This window comes from Crocuta crocuta, unplaced genomic scaffold, assembly GCF_008692635.1.
Source record: "Crocuta crocuta isolate KB4526 unplaced genomic scaffold, BGI_CrCroc_1.0 scaffold55, whole genome shotgun sequence".
Lineage (NCBI taxonomy): Eukaryota > Metazoa > Chordata > Mammalia > Carnivora > Hyaenidae > Crocuta > Crocuta crocuta.
In genome coordinates, this window is record NW_027530512.1 from 5,179,636 (window position 1) to 5,198,810 (window position 19,175).

At 44.1% G+C, this 19,175-nt stretch overlaps 2 protein-coding genes across 2 annotated transcripts in view; one reads left to right on the forward strand and one right to left on the reverse strand.

The window, feature by feature from the left end:
* MTHFD1 (methylenetetrahydrofolate dehydrogenase, cyclohydrolase and formyltetrahydrofolate synthetase 1) overlaps nucleotides 1-17,619 on the reverse strand; it is a 60,497-nt gene extending 42,878 nt beyond the window's left edge. Inside the window, exons 1-2 of the mRNA XM_077767190.1 lie at nucleotides 17,409-17,619; nucleotides 1,357-1,441 (exon numbers count right to left, since the gene is read on the reverse strand). Of these exons, the coding sequence (XP_077623316.1) occupies nucleotides 1,357-1,441; nucleotides 17,409-17,449 (126 nt within the window). The 5' untranslated portion in view covers nucleotides 17,450-17,619. The remainder of the gene's footprint in view (nucleotides 1-1,356; nucleotides 1,442-17,408) is intronic.
* A 1-nt stretch (nucleotide 17,620) lies between these two features.
* Nucleotides 17,621-19,175, forward strand: part of LOC144234046 (uncharacterized) — a 44,675-nt gene continuing 43,120 nt past the window's right edge. The window contains exon 1 of the mRNA XM_077767193.1: nucleotides 17,621-17,818. Within this exon, the coding sequence (XP_077623319.1) occupies nucleotides 17,687-17,818 (132 nt within the window). The 5' untranslated portion in view covers nucleotides 17,621-17,686. The remainder of the gene's footprint in view (nucleotides 17,819-19,175) is intronic.

The window sequence follows — 19,175 nt, forward strand, 5'->3', positions numbered from 1 at the left end:
AATGAAACATGTTAACATTTGGAAGATCTGCATAATTCAGTGAACCATTATTTTACTAATTGAGGAATGAAGACAAAACAAACCAAGCATGGGTAAACATCCATTCAAACTGCAACATAACGCAGTGGATTTTGATGTAACCAAGCCTGAGAGTTCACTGACAGTTTCAGATTACACAGTGCAACTAAACTATAAAAACATACTGTGTCCTGTGTCAGTCACAAAAGTATCCATAATTATCTGGGAAGACTCCCAAAAAAACCCAAAAACAAACAAACAATCTCTTTTTACAACTATACATCTATGTAAGACCAGATTTTCTTTATATATTTCAATCAAGCCAACACATAGCAAGAGGTTGAACAAAGGAGCAGGGGGAATCCAGGTGTCTTTTATAAAGCCAGACAACTAAAGTGCTAAATAATGCTCCTTGTCTCACTAAATTTTTTTATTTTCTTAAAAAAAAAATTTTTTTTAAATTTTTTTAATGTTTTATTTCTGAGAGAGAGAGAGAGAGAGAGAGAGAGACAGCGTGAGCAGGGGAGGGTCAGAGAGAGAGGGAGACACAGAATCTGAAGCAGGCCCCAGGGTCTGAGCTAGCTGTCAGCACAGAGCCCGACGCTGGGCTCAAACCCACGAACCATGAGATCATGACCTAAGCGAAAGTCGGACGCTTTACCGACTAAGCCACCCAGCCGCCCCTAAAAAATTTTTTCAAATATTTATTTTTGAGAGAGAGAGAGCACGAGCCAGGGTGGGGCAGAGAGGGAGACACAGAATTCAAAGCAGGCTCCAGGCTCTGAGCTGTCAGCATAGAGCCCAATGCAGGGCTTGAACTCACCAACCGTGAGGATCATGACCTGAACTGAAGCTGGTCACTTAACCAACCGAGCCACCCAGGGCCCCTAAATTTTGTTTTTTCAAAATTCTTTTTTTGTAAGTATGTTACTCATGCTAACATATAATAGACTTACTATTGACATTTTAAAACGTATAAATATTTTAAAACATTTTAATTTCTAATACAGTATACATCAATGGGTAAATCCATACAAACAAAAACTCCTTAAGTTCTTAAAATTTTTTAAAGTGTAAAGGGATCCTAAGGCCAAAGGTCAAGAGGCATTGGGCCAGGGAAAATGTGCCCACAGAGAATAGCAGAGGGGCCAGGACTGCAGCAACATCTACCTGCTGAGCTGAAGAGAAAGCCCAAAAAGGTGTGAGTTCATCAAAGTAAAAGGAAGGAAGGGAAGGAGGAAGACAGGGAGGGAGGAGATGTGTGAAGTGCTTGCTGTCTAAAGTGCTATTGAGAAGCTGAGAAAGGAAGATATTTGTGGAAATACACTATCATAATACCTGTAAAATTGCCAGGCCTGGTGTAAAACCAGGAACTTGCTCCTTCATCTGAGTGACTTGGTTCTTCAGCTTCTCCCTGATTTGCCTAGAGAAAAAGGAAAGGTTGGAATTAACAGTGAATGTTTCAAGCACAAATAAGTCATTTAAAAGAGGCCATTTCTCTTTTAAAAATGCCTTCACTGAATAGACATTATCTGGTATAATATGTACCATGAATTACACATCCATCTTCCAGGACTCAGGTAGATGTGGATCTTTCCTAACTCCTAATTACACTGACTGGGCCATGCAGAATGGGGACAGTTAGTTTGAACCAACACTTCTGGAAGGCTGTTAATGCTCATCTTTTTCAGCATTCCCCCTCTCCAGGTGCTATATGAAAAACTTCTGCAGGAAAGAACTAGAGCTCACACCTGCTCAACTTTTCCTGGTAAGATGATCACAGGGTACCCACATACGAATGAGTGATAATCAGTGAATCCCACTCCAAAGTCAATATGAATTTATAAATTATATTCTAATTCACAAAAGAATTTTCCTTGCAGAAGAATTTAAAGGTTAAAAGTATAACCTCTTGGGTCACCGGGGTGGCTCAGGAGGTTAAGCATCCGACTTCAGCTCAGGTCATGATCTCATGGTTTGTGAGTTCAAGCCTCAGGTCAGGCTCTGTGCTGACAGCTCAGAGCCTGGAGCTTGCTTTGGATTCTGGGTTTCCTTCTCTCTCTGCCCCTCCCCCACTGACACTTTGTCTCTCAAAAATAAACANTGCATCAATTATCCTATACAATGATATAGTTAACAGGAATGAACAGACGGTTGGATTTTTCTATCACTGGGATTTGACCTGAAGGGAGATCACAGTTCCGCTCCTACACAAGAAAACTGGAAATACGTGGCATTTCCCGGGCCCTGACCTGCATCTTCCCAGCAGGCCTAACCCTGGCTGCCTCCCCCGCATGGCAACTAGATGCAGTGCTGGTCTATTCAGCTCCCTCAGGTCCCCTCCCCTCCAACCTTATGTTAACACAGAGGCCTAGGCACAGGTCCCCTACANTAGACGGTTGGATTTTTCTATCAAGGATTTTCTATCCTTGACCTGAAGGAGTTCCGCTCCTACACAAGAAAACTGGAAATACATGGCATTTCCCGGGCCCTGACCTGCATCTTCCCAGCAGGCCTAATCCTGGCTGCCTCCCCCGCATGGCAACTAGATGCAGTGCTGGTCTATTCAGCTCCCTCAGGTCCCCTCCCCTCCAACCTTATGTTAACACAGAGGCCTAGGCACAGGTCCCCTACACGGTCTCCTTTAGGCCCCCCAATCCAAACAAAACTCACTGGGATGGGGGAACCATCTCTGGGCACAATGTAAGACAGTAACAGGAACCACCAGTGGAAACAGCTTGATACAGGGATTCCCTGCTTTTCAGAAGTTCAGGCTTCGCCACTTTGTTTTTCAGAAGGACCGCCATTCATACCTGTTTTCACTAGCCCACAGGAATCCAGAGGATTTTTGCTTTTATGAAAAAAAAAAGCCAAAAAATGAAAAACCAAACCAAACCAAACCAAAACCCACAAATATACAAAAACAAAAAGTATTCAGTGTTTGCTTTGCAGCAAGCCCTTGCAGAGAGACACCACCCAGCTCCTGCCAGGGACTCGGCAACTCAGCATCAAGCCGCCACAGCTTTGAACCCGAGGAGTGTCTGGGCTTTACCTCAATGTATTTTGTGCATCTGTTAGCAAAATGTGTCCTCAGGTATCAGAGAAGCCTAAGGGAGGTTATTGTTGGGTCTGGGAATGCTCAAAAACTTTTCCAAAACTGCTTCTTCACTTTGTGCCACTTTGGCTTATGAAAGGTTTCACAGGAATGCTGCACTTTCAAAAAGTAGGGGAAACCTGTATCAGAGATTCTCAATAATGTTGTGAGGTAGCCAAGGGAGGAGCGGCGTTCCTATTCCCATTCAAAGAGGCAGAAGAGCCAATTAGCTGAAAGAGCAGCAAGTGCAAAGGCCCTGAATGGGTAAATGGGGGTCCAAGGAGAAAGCAGTAACCAGATCTGGTAGACTGGGGAGCTTGTCTTTTATTCTGAATGTAATGGGAAGCGATTAGAGGACTTGGAACAGCGCTGACAAGACAGGACTTAGCATTTCTAAAAAAATTACTGCTGGCTGCCAAACCAGGAACAGACTAAAGGGAGAACGGTGAGAATCAGGGAACACAAGCAAGAAGTTATTCAGATTGCAAAAATCCAGGCCAGAGGTGATGGTGCCTTGGACTACGATATCGACAGTATGCTGACCAGAAGTGGCTGGATTCTAGATATATTAACAGAAGCAAAGAGAAAATGCCAGGACTACCAACCGCTCTGAGGTCGGGGGGTGTGCAAAATAGAGCTGGAAAGATTGACAACTACAAATATTTTAAGGCACAGAGCAGATCTCATACTGATATTGTGAATTTATTTCCCAAATCTTATAAGGCTTCTAGAATAATGACCATCTGACACCTGAAGAAGGGAGTCTAGGCACAACTAAAACTATCTTTACCCAGCAGGCAGCAAGCGATGAGAGCCCAGTACTATAAGGTGCTATACAAGGTGGTATGGGTGGGAAATATTTCGGCCCACTAGGTTAAGAGCAAAGAACAAAATGTTCTGTATTTTCTATGCTAGAGTTTAAATGCATCTAAGTGTACAATGTTTCTTTTTTCTAAAAAAGATCATAGACTGAGATCAGTTACAGTGACTCCCTTAAGCTTTTCTCTAAGAAGTAGGATTTTTTTTAAAGTTGCATTAGCAGGGATATTCTTCTAAGTAGAAAGATTTGTTTAAAAGCTAACATTTAGGTGTCTTTGTGAGACATGATCAGAATAGTAAGGAGACATTTAAAAATGCACATAAACCACAATCAGCAAGAATTAGCCCAGAACACCAAAGCCAATAGGCAGAAACTTTTCCTTTCTAGCAAGGAGAAAAAAAAAAATCAAGATGGTTAAAAAAAAAAAAAAAAAAATTGGGCACCTGGGTGGCTCAGTCGTTAAGCATCTGACTTTGGCTCAGGTCATCGTCTCACAGTTTGTGAGTTCAAGTCCTGCATGGTGTGAGCACGAACCCCACTTCAAGTGAGTCCCATTTCTTTCTCCTCTCTCCTCTCTCTCTCCCCCTAACTTACTTGTGCTCCCCAAATAAATAATATTTAAAATTTTTTAATTAAAAACATGTTTTTAAAAAGACAGTTGTGGGGCATCTGGGTGGCTCAGTCGGTTGAGTGTCTGACTTTGTCTCAGGTCATGATCTCACAGCTTGTGAGTTCAAGCCTCACATTAGGCTCTGTGCTGACAGCTCAGGGCCTGGAGCCTGCTTCAGAGTCTTGTGTCTCCCTCTCTCTCTGCCCCTCCCGTGCTAGCACTTGCTCTCTCTTTCTAAAATAAACAAACATTAAAAATTAGAGACAGAGAGAGACAGACAGGTTTCCATGGTCCCTTATACAGTTTTCTCTGCCTTGTTTCTGAGTTGGCCACTAACTGAAGAACTCTGGAATGAAAAGGAGAATAACAAAAGCCAAGCGTCAAGCTTGAGAAACTGTAAAAGACATGGAAAGACAAGTTAACACTCCCTCTCTCATCTACCTTTATTTTAGGGTCAGAGAGTATGAGGAGTTAAATGGTGGGAATCTCTTTAGTTTTCAAGTTCGTTACTTCCAGAAAGCTAAACTGCCATATCACAGTACAACTTCTGAACCACTGACACCTCCTAAATCAATAGAAACTTCTTTGAGTTACAGATGCCTTCATTTCCAGCCATGGCCCATGAGTTACACTCCTGGTAAAGAATCAGGGCAAAGTGAGGCAGAAATAGGCACTTGGAGAACACCCCCGATGCCTGGATCGAGCCCTCCATATGCCAGAGTCTCACCATCCTGCACAAACATTCTCTAAAACCTAAGGGAAGATACATCTTAATCTCAGTGTAGGAGAAATCAGTACTAGAGTACAGGTGAATGTGGTAAGACAAAGTAGCAGCAAACCATTAAAGTCTCTGTTCCTGTTGGACTGATACTAGTAAAATAAGCATTGCCGATTAGAAACAGGCACAGGCAATTTTAACTAAGTTGCTACTGGCAACTAGTGGGTAGAGGCCAGGGATGCAACTAAATATCCTACAATGCAATGCAAACAATTATCTAGCCCAAATGTTAATAGTACCTAAAGTTGAGAAGCATTGCTATTGGCCAATAAAATGCAACATTTGGGGTTATCTTTTTGTCTAAGGGGTGAAAGTCAAGGTAGAAATTATTTACATATTCAGGGCACCAGGGTGGCTCAGTTGGTTAAGGAGTTGACTCTGGCTCAGGTCATGATCCGTAGTTTGTGGGTTTGAGCCCCACATGGGGCTCTGTGCTGACCGGAGCCTGAAGCCTGCTTCGGATTCTGTGTCTCCCTCTCTCTCTGTCCCTCCACTTCTCGTGCTCTCTCTCTCTCAAAAATAAACATTCAAAAAAAATTTTTTTAATCATTTATATTTCAACCTGTCAAAATGTGTTTAAATATGTGTAGACAAGAGTCATGTGCATTAGTATTAGTCTTCTCCAACTTAACTTCTGCCACCTACAGTTGTTAATCAATAAAAGTCAAAGGTATATGTCCCCATAGAATCACATTACCCCCAGAGAGTCCTGGTCAGATAATACCCCTAAGTCGTCACTCAGATTTCTTTTTTTTTTTTTTAATGTTTTATTTATTTCTGAGAGAGAGAGAGAGAGAGCATGAGCAGGAGAGGGTCAGAGAGAGAGGAAGGCACAGAATCAGAAGCAGGCTGCAGGCTCTGAGCTAGCTGTCAGCACAGAGCCCGATGCGGGGCTCGAACCCACAAACCATGAGATCATGACGTGAGCCGAAGTTGGACGCTTAACCGAATGAGCCACCCAGGCGCCCCTTGTCACCCAGATTTCATTTGTCCGAAGTCTTGTACAATTATTCCTGGAAAAGTCCACTACAAATTACAATTCATTCTTTATGATATAAAATGATGGCTCGTTTTCAAATTTTGGACATTTTATGACTGAGAAAAAAAGCATTGCTAAAATATAACCCTACAGGGCCATTTCAACAGAAGCTATAGGTAGAAAAAGGAGGCAGTAAAGGGTATTTAACTACCTGGCTAAGAAATCTACATGATGAAAATAAAGCTGCCTCAGTTCAGAAATACTGAATACAGCACATGCTTAGAGTAATTCGCAAATGATTCTCAAAGGAGCACAGAATATACCTTTATTTTATTTATTTATTTTAAGATTTTTTTTTTTTACATTTTATTTNATGACCTGAGTCAAAGTTGGAGGCTTAACCAACTTATACCACTAATAACTGATCAGAGAAAAAGGAAAAACATTCATCTTCATTCACTATACAGGGCTTTTCTAAAGGATACAAATTTCTTTTGCCCCATCCCCCAAGGAGTAGATTATTGTTATAAGATTTTAACAGTGCAAAACACACGTTTTATTTGCATTGTTTTCATGTTGTTCATTTGTTGTTTCATTTATCCAATACAATGTTATAACGCTAAAAAAAATACTTCTAATAAAAAAAAACCTAACACGTAGTTTCTTGTAAAAACAATTGTGATTGTGAGGCCACCTAGTGTTCCAAGAAATACATATATTTCAAATTCCTAGTTAAGTTAAAAGACTAAATTACCTTCTTGTTAGAACTGATTGTTTTCAAACATTAGAAAAAAACCTCCTGGAGTGGATCAGTTAGCTAATTATCAAACTCTTGATAGCTGCTCAGGTCATGATTTTGGGGTCATGAGATCAAGCCCTGTGCCAGCTCCATGCTAAATGTGGAATCTGCCTGGGATTCTCTCTCACATACTCTCTGTCTCAAAATTAAAAAATAAACACTTAAAAAACACCTGATTGATTTCACTGATACATGATATAATTGCAAAAGCTACATTATATCAGTATACAGATCAACTAATATCAGTACTTTCCTTCATGATTTTGACTAAAATATAAGAAATATTATAATTAATGAAAATATATGCTAAACTTGACAGATAGCTCAAATATATCTTTAAAAGCTTAATATGAATCTATTTCATACTCCAATAAAAATTTATAATGTAAAATTCTTCATTTTTTAAATGTTTATTATTTTTGAGAGAAAGCGTGTGTGAGCGAGGGAGGGGCAGAGAGGGAGTTACAGAATCCAAAGCAGCTCCAGGCTCTGAGCTGCCAGCACAGCGGGGATTCGGGGCTCTAACTCACATCCTGAGCTAAAGTCGGACACTTAACCAATTGAACCACCCAGGTGCCCCTAATGTAAAATTCTTCTATCCAATTGTCTCAAAGACCTAAGAAAGGTAAATTGCCCGATATTCATGACATGAAAATAGCTAAATGGTATAAAATTCGAATGAATCTTCTAATTCATAATGAGTATACAAGTCATCATTAATCCACATACACTGCGATAAAATAACTACTTTCCTTAAGTTTCTAGATCAGGGTTTATCAAACTCTGTACTACTGACATTTGGGCCAGATAATCAGTCATTGTAGGGGTTCTTCTGTGCATTGCAGGATGCTTAGGCACATCCTTGGCTTCTACCTCCTGATGCCACTAGCTTAGATGACAACTCCCCATCTGACAACCAAAAATGTCTCCAGACACATCCAAATGTGCTCTGACCAAATGTGCCTTTGGGTGGAGAAAAGGGCAAGCTGGCCCCATTTGAGACCCACTGATCTAAAAGAAACAAATGGAGCTGGGAAACTGGGTTGAATTGGTCAAGAAAAATTTCATAAAAAGTACCATTTTAAAAGTGATCTTGTTAAAAGTGCATTAGAGGGGCCCCTGTGTGGCTCAGTCAGTTGAGTGTCCGACTTCGGCTCAGGTCACGATCTCGTGGTTTGTGGGTTCCAGCCCCGCGTTGGGCTCTGTGCTGACAGCTCAGAGCCTGGAGCCTGTCTTTGGATTCTGTCTCTCCCTCTCTCTCTGACCCTCCCTTGCTCTCATTGTCTCTCTCTCTTTCTCTCAAAAAATAAATAAAACATAAAAAATTTAAAAATAAAATAAAAATAAAAAGTGCACTAGAGAGAGAGAGAAAAGTGCATTAGAAAATGGTCACAAAGTGGAAAACACTGTCAAGTCCAGGTGGACACAACCAAGTGTTTTAGGATTCCTAAACAATGTGGCCCCACCTACTTTACCCCTCACAGGGGAGCAGGGGAAAGCTTCTACTCGGAGCCAACAAACTGGTGACGTTAAGAATAGAGAGCACATCACTGCTAAACTTTCTATTTCCTTTCAAAAAGTCAGGCTTCCAGATTTGGGGGGACAATTATACACATAAACGTGTTGGAAAGCAGTCCAATTTTTAAAAATAACTCTGTAAGCCCAACAAAATGTATAACGACATCTGGCCTCTAGGCCACCATTTTGTAAATGTCAGTCGGTAGCAAGAGTTATGAGACATCACGGAATGGCCCCCCACATATGAGGATCTGTAAGCAAGAGCCCAACCCTCAGAGTTAGTCTCACCATTAACCACAGATCTGGCCATCGGAGCTGATTATGGGCCCAAGTCCCAAGAGGTCTCTGGCTCATCATCCGAGGAGAACGTGGAAAGAAGGTGGAGGACAGAGGGCCTCCGATTGGAGAGGAAGAGCAGGCCAAGAGCTCTTATCTGAGAAAAGCCTCACAAAGACCTGAGCTTTCTGCTTTTAGAGAAAGCTAAAGGAAAATCTTGGGTAAAAAGAGCTTACATCTAAAAGGCTGCCTGGAGCAGCTCTTGGTGGCTCAGTCAGCTGAGCGGCTGACTTCAGCTCAGGTCATGATCTAACGGCTCATGAGTTCAAGCCTCACATCAGGCTCTGTGCTGGCTGACAGCTCAGAGCCTGGAGCCTGCTTCAGATTCTGTCTCTGTCTCTCTACCTCTCAAATATAAATAAACATAAAAAAATTTTTAAGTAAATTAGAAATAAATAAATAAATTTTTAAAAGGCTGCTTACAGGGCCTAGTACTTGGGCACCAAAATGAAAGATCACTTATCATGTTAAGTCACATAAGAGAAATTCCTTTTAGGCTCTGGCAAAACCTTTTACAGAAATATTCCCTCTTCCCCAATACTCCTCAAACACCAGCACCACAAAGCTGTACCTCTCCTGCCCAGGCTCCAGGGGAAGAACTTTTCATCAAGAGTGAAAAGGAAAACTTAGCTAACAGAGCAAGGTTTGACTTGTCTTTAGCCTTGAAAATGACTTTCTGAAGAGAAGCAGTTTGGGAGCCTTCCAAACAGATTTGTCAGTTCACCTCCTAACAGGAGGATACAAGTTTGCAATTCCTTTTAGCATGCAAGTAAGAGGCTTTGGCTAGGAAGGAAAATACACTGTGGAGTCCCTGCCACCAGTCTTGTAACTCTTCTCCCCACCCCGCCCACCCCAGCCTTGTAAATCTTGGTCAAGGTAGTCATTCTGGCCAAAGTTTCAGAAACTGCCAAACGGAGGCTAAGGTGGCCTGGGTGGCAGAGGAATCCTGACTGTGGCACCATCAGCCACCCAATCCTTCACGCTCATGGAGGTACAAGGTGCCACAACGCCCCTTTACAGGAAAGTATCAAGGGAAGCAAACCACATTGTACAGGGGTCCTGGGGGCTTTCAACACTATGGATCCGATGTCAGTAGATACAGTCCTAACCACAGGAGCTCACGGGCTTTTTCAGAGAGCCATACATTACACACCCTTGTAATCCTCTCTGAGACCCCAGGGTATGAATAAGTGCTGTGGCCATCCCCACAGTACAGAAGAGGAAAGCGAGGCTGACTAACTTGCCCTGGCCTTTCTACCCTGCTCAGCCCCTACCAGGGTCAATGGAAGGAGAGGGTGCCTTTTCCCTATGCTCCAAGGACCCTCCTCCGTGCTAGGCTAGCCTGACAGTCCTTCTTCCTGAGGACTCCCAGTGCAAACGGGGATACACAAGGGACCACACACCCCTCCTCAAAGCTCCACTGTCCAAATCCCGAACTGCCTGACGCCACCCTTCTTGATGGATGAGGACGGACACTTATTCTTGGCCCACATCCTCGGGATTTTCACTGGTGCCACGGTCACGGTAGTTGGCTGCCCGCTCCAGGCTCTGCCAGGACCCAGTTATAACAATACTCCAGTAGCCTGGCTGGGTGGCCTATTTACAACCTCGCAGAAGGCCCCACTCCCCTACAAGGCTCCCAGAGTCAAGCCGGCCTGGGCATTCAAGGTCCCATGTAACTTCTGAAAGGCCTGCACTTTGGATCTCATTACAGGCAAGTCTTTTTAAGCACAAAAGGGTCTATAGGTACTTTATCTACAGGACAAAATAAAAAGCTTATCAACATTTAGCAGCCCTTCTCTGTGGTGGGCAAATTCTTTTCACAAAAATAGTTCTTCTAGCCCTGGAGCTAAATGTATACCATGGTTCCATTTTTATATTTGATCAGTAGGATAAACTCTAATTTGAAGGCTCAAGGTTATAAGCCAGCTACCAAAGACACACCCTGGATAAACGCAGACACCACTTGTTTATTCAACAGGTACTATTAAGCCCCAATTCATTAAAACCTACTATGCACCAGAGACTGCTCTAAATGCTTTACAAGTAATGAATGACTCATTTAATTTCAACAACCTTATAAATTAGGTGCCACTACTACCCCAATATGCAGATGAGAAAACTAAGGCACAAAGAGGTAAACTAAGTTACCCAATGTTCCCCAGAGGGAGCATACGAACTTATCCAACTGGCTCTGCTCAACCCAGAAAAACTAAGAGCACCTCCTCTCAGTGCCTGACAAGTAGCAAGCTGCCTGTCTCTTCAGAGCCAGTCCTTCCAGAAAGAAGACCTGACCAAGAAAAAATGCCACCAACGGAGGGAGTGGGCTCAAGTATCTCAAACAAAGAGAAAGGAAAGGCAAACAAACCACACAACATCCAGCAAGTGTCACTTTGAAAGGCGCACATAGGTGAGGACTGCAATTTCTAGCCTAAAAACCAAATTGTGGAGGCCACTTTTAGGCAAGCAGGCTTGAGCAAAGGAATGCAGAAAGAGCCACAGTGACCACCTGGCTGAATACAGACCGGCCCACCAGGCGACCTACCTTGAAATCTCCAGAGCCCCTAACTGACCAATGGGCTACTTACAACCAGGCAGTTACCAAAAAAGGGAAAATCCCATGTCACTAAAACTCACTTTCCCTCCTGACAAGCCGCCTCTCCCTCAGCCTCCCTGTAGACAGCCTCTCCTCTCCCTTGCTGCATATTCAATAAATTCTATCTCCTTTGTTCTGCCTCAGGTGAATTCCTCCCCCCCGTGCCCCCACTGGCTTTCACCTGATTGTTGCCCCACATTTAGGGGCCCCATCCGTTCAAGAGACACCCCATTTAGGCACCACGCAAATCAGGGTGGTTCTTCCATCTAATTTCCACCCCTCTGTCTCTTTAAGGACACCTCTTTTAAGCCAGGGTGGTGGGTCAGTGAACTTCACCCAGCTCTGCTTAGTCAGCTTCTCTGGGGCCATCACTGTTGACCCCAAGGCCATCATTTAATACCCAGTGAGGTCAAAGGTCCATGGCACAGGCTTGCTTTTGGCCAGGAACCCTCTTCCTCATAATATCGGTAAGCTTACAGCGACACAGCCATCAGATATTCACCCCAAAGTCACTTTTACAATAGTATGAGCTTAATTCCCATATTTAAAGTTACAATCCCCCAGGTGTCAGAAATCTCTGCTCCTCTTCCTTGCTCTAGTTTTCTCAGCACTTCTCACCACCTTACACTTCTGTACCTATTTTATGGTGCATCTCTACCCATCAGTATACAAACTCCAGAAACAAGGATTTGTGCTATTTTATTTACTGCCATAGTCTCTAGACTCTCTGAAGAGTGCCTGCATACATACAGAAGGCACATAGATATTTGCTGAGTAAGTGAATAAATATCCAAAAATGCCACACACTTATCTCTGACCCTCAGATCTCTCCCAACTGTCAAACTTGGGCTGCAGTCTTGGAACTCCCCTTAATGGAGAAACGGGGTGTTCCTCACAAAGGGAGATAATTTGGCAACTAGATCCAGATTCCCTACAGGGCAGAACAGGCAGAGATGGAATCTGGAAATGAGGAACTCTGTCTAGTCTTGGCTTCCAGGAAGGTATAAAGGAATAATAAAACAATAAATAATAAAATAAGTGAATAATAAACAATAATAAAAGTAGACAAAAGTCAAAGATGGTCTTCTCAGCAGAGTGGGAAGCACAGCAACGAGTAAGACACAGATTAGTTTACGAAATTCCCTTTAGCAAAGTTGTAAGTGCCTGATAGAGTAAAAAACACCATGTGTTGGGTGAACAAGGCTTGGTTCCAGCTGAACCTCTGCCATTAACCAGCCCAGTAACCTCTGGCCAAATCGCATCACTTTCTAGCCTCAACTATTGCCTCAGCTGCAGGATGGGATGGATTGAGTGGACTGGATTTTAGAGAAATTCTGACTCTAGAACAAATGGCCTGTCCCACCCTGTCTCTCCCCAAGGAAGATATTTTACAGTCCAAACATTATATATCAGGGAAGAAATTGCCCAGGGCCCTTGAAGACTTGCAAATCTATCTGCAGAGAGACCCAAAAGTTGCTGGCAACCTAGACAGCTGATCCGCAGACTAGAAGAATGAGGGACCCTTTCCCTGGACTCCAGGATCCCTGGTTGCAATGTAAGAAGTTCACTTCCCTCTCAAGAGAGTCGCTGACCCAGTAACAGAGGACAAGTGGGGACCCCCTGCCCAGAGCCTCTGCCTGTAATCCAAGCTACTCAAGCTGAATCTTGTTCAGATTCCCCCAGAGCCAGCACCAAAGTCAGAAACCTGCTGCAGCCTTAGTACAAGTTGCTGGGCAAGTGCGTGATGAGCCAGGAAGGCCGCCTCCCCTTCCAAAGCTCCCTCTCTCTGAGGAATTGTGAGTACTACAAGCTCCTGGAGTCAAGCTCTCCATGAAGGTCAAGGTGCCAAGGTATGGCAGTCTTTGATCCATTTTATTAGCACATAAAAGAAAGATCTTCTGGGGGCACCTGGGTGGCTCGGTTAAGCGTCTGACTTTGGCTCAGGTCATGATCTTGCGGTGCATGGGTTCGAGCCCTGCATGGGCCTCTGTGCTGACAGCCAGCTCAGAGCCTGGAGCCTGCTTCAGATTCTGTGTCTCCCCCTCTCTCTGACCCTCCCCTGCTCATGCTGTCTCTATCTCAGAAAAAAATAAAAACATTTAAAAAAATTTTTTTACAAAGAAAAGAAAGAGCTTCTGTAAGTACAAAGAGACCTTAGCCTTAATGCTCCTGTATGAATTGTGTTAGCAGAAACTAACTGATTGCTCTACTACAGGGCAATGTAAAAAGTCAGCTATGTCAGCTCTGAACAAGCTGGGTAGAGGGACCCCTCTAGGATTTGGAACAGTCTTTCCCAGAAAATACTTTCAATCCTTAGAGCCAAATCATTGCCATACTTCAATGATAAGAACTGGATTTATATCTAAGGTTTTAAGTAAGTGGTTCTCACCTTTCGAGATGCATTAGAATCACAGAAATGAGCTTTTTAAAAGATTTAGAGAATATTTGGATCCAGTAGTGTATTGCTAGCCAATCCAACTAAATCAGTCTGGTATGGACACCAGGCATTGATGTATTTCAAAAGTACCCTATGAGACTCAACTGGCAAAAATATCTTGGAAAAGACTGGCAATTTCTACTAAAACCGATCATATATATTTGACCTATTACTCTACAGTTCTACTCTTAGATATGTAACCAACAGAAATATACATGTTCCAAAAGACATGCAAAAGAATGCTCATAACAGTAAAATTCCTAATCACCAAAAACTAGAAACCTAAGTGTCCATGGATGAGTAACCAGTGGCATATTCATATAGTGGAATACAATACAGCAATGAGAGTAAATGAGCTACAACTACATGCAATACGGAATAATCTCGGAAACACAATGTTCACTAAAAGAAGCCAGACCCAGAAGTCTTTAATGTTGTACAATGCCATTTATACAAAGCTGAAAAACAGGCAACATTAATCTACATTGTTAAAATTCAGGATTATGACTACCTTTGAGGCGCCTGGGTGGCTCAGTCGGTCTGAGTGTCCGACTTCAACTCAGGTCATGATCTCAAGGTTCATGAGTTCAAGCCCCACATCAGGCTCTGTGCTGACAGCTCAGAGCCTGGAGCCTGCTTCTCTCTCTGCCCTTCCTCCCCTCTCAAAAATACATAAATATTTTTTTTTAATGTTTACCTTTGTTGGGGGTGGTGACTGGATGTAGGAAGGGAGGGTTTCTTGGGTGCCAATGCCATTTCTTTCTTTTTGTTTATGTTTTATTTTTATATTTGAGAGAGAGACAGAGACAGAGACAGGGCACTAGCCGGGAGAGGCGGAGATGGAGACAGAATCTGAAGCACGGTCTAGGCTCTGAGCTGTTAGCACAGAGCCTGACATGGGGCTTGAACTCACAAGCAGTGAGATCATAACCTGAGCTGGTGGACATATAACTGACTGGGCCACCCAGACGCCCCAAGTCAATGCCATTTCTTGATCTTGGTGCTATTCAGTTAAGTTCAGTTGCAAAAAATTCATTGAGTTGTATACTTGTGATAGGCACACTCACTGCATGTACTAATGTTTGAAGTTCATTTTGATGAGGGGGGAGAGAATCTCAAGCAGGCTCCGTGCTCTCAGCACAGACCCCAACAGGAGCTTGAACTCACAAACCTTGAAATCAGGAGTCGGAAGCCTAACCGACTGAGCCATCCAGGCACCCCCATATGTATTCATGTTTAAATAAAAAGAATTAGTGACAAAAAGCTTCCTGAGTGACTTCAACGTGAGTTAATACTCAGAACCATTGAAACAGATCTCAAGGCAGCTATCACTGTCTAAAAGATAATGAATCAATCATCCATGTATACATTAACTAATTTCTAATCATTAACACAGATGGGGCGCCTGGGTGGCTTAGTCGGTTAAGCGTCCGACTTTCGCTTAGGGCATGATCTCGCGGTTCGTGGGTTCGAGCCCCGCGTTGGGCTCTGTGCTGACTGCCAGCTCAGAGCCTGGAGCCTGTTTCGGAGTCTGTGACTCCCTCTCTCTCTGACCCTCCCCTGCTCACGCTGTCTCTCTCTCTCTCCTAGAAATTAAAAAAAAAAAAAAAAAAGTTTAAAAAACACAGCTAACGTGTTGAAAACTTATTACATGTCAGGAATAATTCTAAATGCCCTTCAGCTAAGAACTCATTTAATTCTCCTAACAACTCAATGGTCTATATATTATCTTAATTTTACATCAGAGGAAGTTTTGCTATAAATTAATTTGCTTAAAGCCACATAACTACTAAGGAGTGAAAGAAGGTTTCTAGGTGTTTCGGATATAGACATAAACAAGACAATGCATTTACCTTTGTGGAGCTAAGAACATATTTAACTTGCTCTCCACTCAACAAAAACATACCCATTGAGCACCTATTCTCAGTGGCCTGCCAAGGAGAAAGCCTAAATTATCTTTTCAACCAGTCTTTTTAAAAAGAAGATTTCGGGGCATCTGGGTGGCTCGGTTAAGCGTCCGTCTTCGGCTCAGGTCATGACCTCACGGTTTATGGGTTTGAGCCCCGCATCGGGCTCTGTGCTGATAGCTAGCTCAGAGCCTGGAGCCTGCTTCAGATTCTGTGTCTCCCTCTCTGACCCTCCCCTGCCCACGCTGTCTCTCTCTCTCAGAAATAAATAAAACATTAAAAAAATTTTTTTTAATAAAAAGAAGACTTTACCAGAAAAAGTCACTGGTAAAGGGAGTAGGTTTGACTGTAAGCAAACTAAAAGCAAAGTCAAGCAGAAACAATGTAGTTTAGCATAGCACATGTTCAAAAGCACTCAAATGTATTGTGATTTCTCGTCTCAAAGTCTAGAGTTTCTCTTTACCAATGTGAAAGATTCACTACCACTTACTGTACATCTCACCTTCTTTGTCCACCATCTCTACGTTCCATGAAAAATCATTTTGCCCCAGGACGGTTTTCACTACCAAGGACTCTGTAATACACTCAAAAACCTTTTACTCACAGACTTGGCAGGTTTACAAGACAATTCCTGTTGCCAACTACAGTTGTTATTAAATAACTGCTAAGTCAAAGGTCCCAAGATCAACTTCCAGGAGAGTCACACAAAATGTATCCTTCCCTCTTCTATTCTCATATTTTCCCACTCGTCAGACAAAAAGCAGCAAGGGGTACTTCTGGGGAGTAAGTCTGGCAACATTTATCCACTAGTTAAGCATTTGCATTTCCTATACAGGTAGAACAGGCAGAGGTCAAATGTAACACGAGATAGCGTCGGGACTCAGGAGTCAAACTTGAAAGTAACTTTAGGGCCTGGACAGAGACAAGGGTATTGGAGGAGCATGAAATTGAAGGGAAAGGTAAAGTTTACTGGGTTCCACTTAGCAAATGATGACTCAGGTGTAGTGGGAAAAGCGATGGTTGGAAGAGGTCCCTCCATCACTGATCAGTCTTGTGTCCTTGTCAAGTTTTGTCACCTCATTAATCTTATTGTCTCCTCACCTCTGAATTATAGCGTGAGGGAGTAAACTGCATTTCTGAGTTCTGACTATGGTGCTGCAGACAGTCCCAACCACTCTTCTAGCACAAGAGCCGTCAGCAGCCGCATTTTGAGAAGCACCGTCGGGCGGGTTAAGAGAACTGGTCCAAAACCCAAGAGCCAGCCGGCCCAGCCACTAGGCAGCCCTTCTAGAAACGCGGACGGTGCCCAAGGCCCCATTCTTCGACCGCAGGGGACCCGATCTTCAAGTGTAACGGGTTCAGTACTACGTCCTCCCCACCCCCGCCCCCGGCCAGCCTTACTCTTGTGCTACAAGTGTCCCTCCAGCAAAAAAATGCGAACATGGGGACCCGCATACTCCACTCTGAGCCCTCGCCTGGATCCCAACATGCCCTAGCAACAATGACAGGTGCTTACGCGGAGACCACCTTCCCGTTCAGGATTTCCGCCGGTGCCATGGCCTTTATTAGTCCGCTGCCCACGATGGACACCACCGAAATTGAGGATCCACTAGCTCCACTGGCGCCCTGGACAGCACAACCCACGTGTTTAGCGACCACCCCCGGAGATCGTGCTACTGCGCCGGCGCCACCCGCCCCTCCCCCCGCCCCGTCGGTGCGCGTGCGCAGTCCGGAAGGACAGAGAAACTTCTGTAGCGAAGGGCCGGGATTTGGACTTCCGAAAGCCCCGGAAAGATGGAGGAACTCGGCGATGAGTGGCTAGCGGAAATGATTGGCTGGTGGAAGGAGCTGTTTCAGATTGCGCCTTCGGGTGGGGCGGAGAACTTGGCCGAAGAAGGGTCGGGACTCCATTCCAGGCCTTCCTGGGTACGGCAGGGGGCGGAGCCGGAGGGGCGATCTCGCGGGAGAGCGGTTTCGCGCGCGCGGGAGTGAGGCGTGGCCCTGGGGCACGGCTGCTCCTTGGCAAAGGTGTCGGCCGGGGTTGAGGGCGCGCGGCTTCCCCGGGCGAGTTCTGGCCGGTCTCGGCGCAGGGTACCTGGTGGGGCGCAGGGCTGGCCCGCAGAGGTGAAACCCACAGAGCTTGGGGCGGCTTTTGGGTTCTTGCCCACCGGCGCTGTCAGACTGGTGTGGGGCCTCCACCCCTATTATGAGTCCGAGGGCCCACGTGGCGCCCGTAACCGTTTTGAAATCTCGGTTGACTCCTGTTGGGCCACCGTCGAAGCCGGCGCTCTATATGGGACCCTTAGAGCTGCAGCGCCGCTTGGCCTCAAGTGCCCGGCCTAACCTGGGGGTCGGTCAATGCGGGAAGGGTAGTCAGTCTGCAAGGCCGGATTTTGTCAGCTCCCCCGCGAAGATTTAGGGTTGGAGAAGACGGACGCTACTTGAACTAGAGGCCAAGTGACCCACGGAGGGGACACTTCCTCTCCGCAGGCGTCCACTCCAGAAGTGGGATGGGGCGTTTGTCCGCTCAACTCTATAAAACTAGCTGCGTTCTTACTGTGCTCAGGTAACAGTCATCCTGGTGTAGCGCTAAAGCTAAGTTGTTCAGGTCACTGTGTTTATTTATTTAGCCCCAGTTTTATTGGGAGATAATTAACATATAATCTATGTAAGCTTAAGATGTAGAATAATGATCTGATCCCTGTATATGTTATGAAATAATTACCAAAAGAGGGTTAGCTAACATCGTCATTCTCTTACATAATTACGGTAGCTTCTGTGGGTGACAGTAACATTTCAGGTCTACTTTCTTTACTTTCAAGTGTATAATACAGTATTGATAGTCGTTGGTTATAGTCCCCACGCTGAACATTAGATTCCCCAGACTTACTCGTCTTATCGCTGGAAGTTTATACTCTTTTAAGTCTCCCATTTCCGCTACGCCCTGGCAATCACTATTCCGTTCCTACGAAGTAGGCTTTTTTAGATTCCATATAAATGACAACTTACAGTATTTTTCTGTCCTTTATTCACTTAGCCTATGCTCTCAAAGTCCATGTTATTCTAAAAGGCAGAATTTCCTTTTTTAAAATTGAAGAGTCTTGTGGGTAGGTGGGTTGGATTGTGTATAACATCCATTCTTCCATGGGCATAAATTGTTTCCATATATTGGCTATTGTAAGTAATGTTGCAGTGAACAGGAAGGTGCAGATATCTCTCTGAGATAGTGATTTTGTTCAGGTCATTTTGGATTTGACCTAATAGCTGGGTTTCTTATAAAACA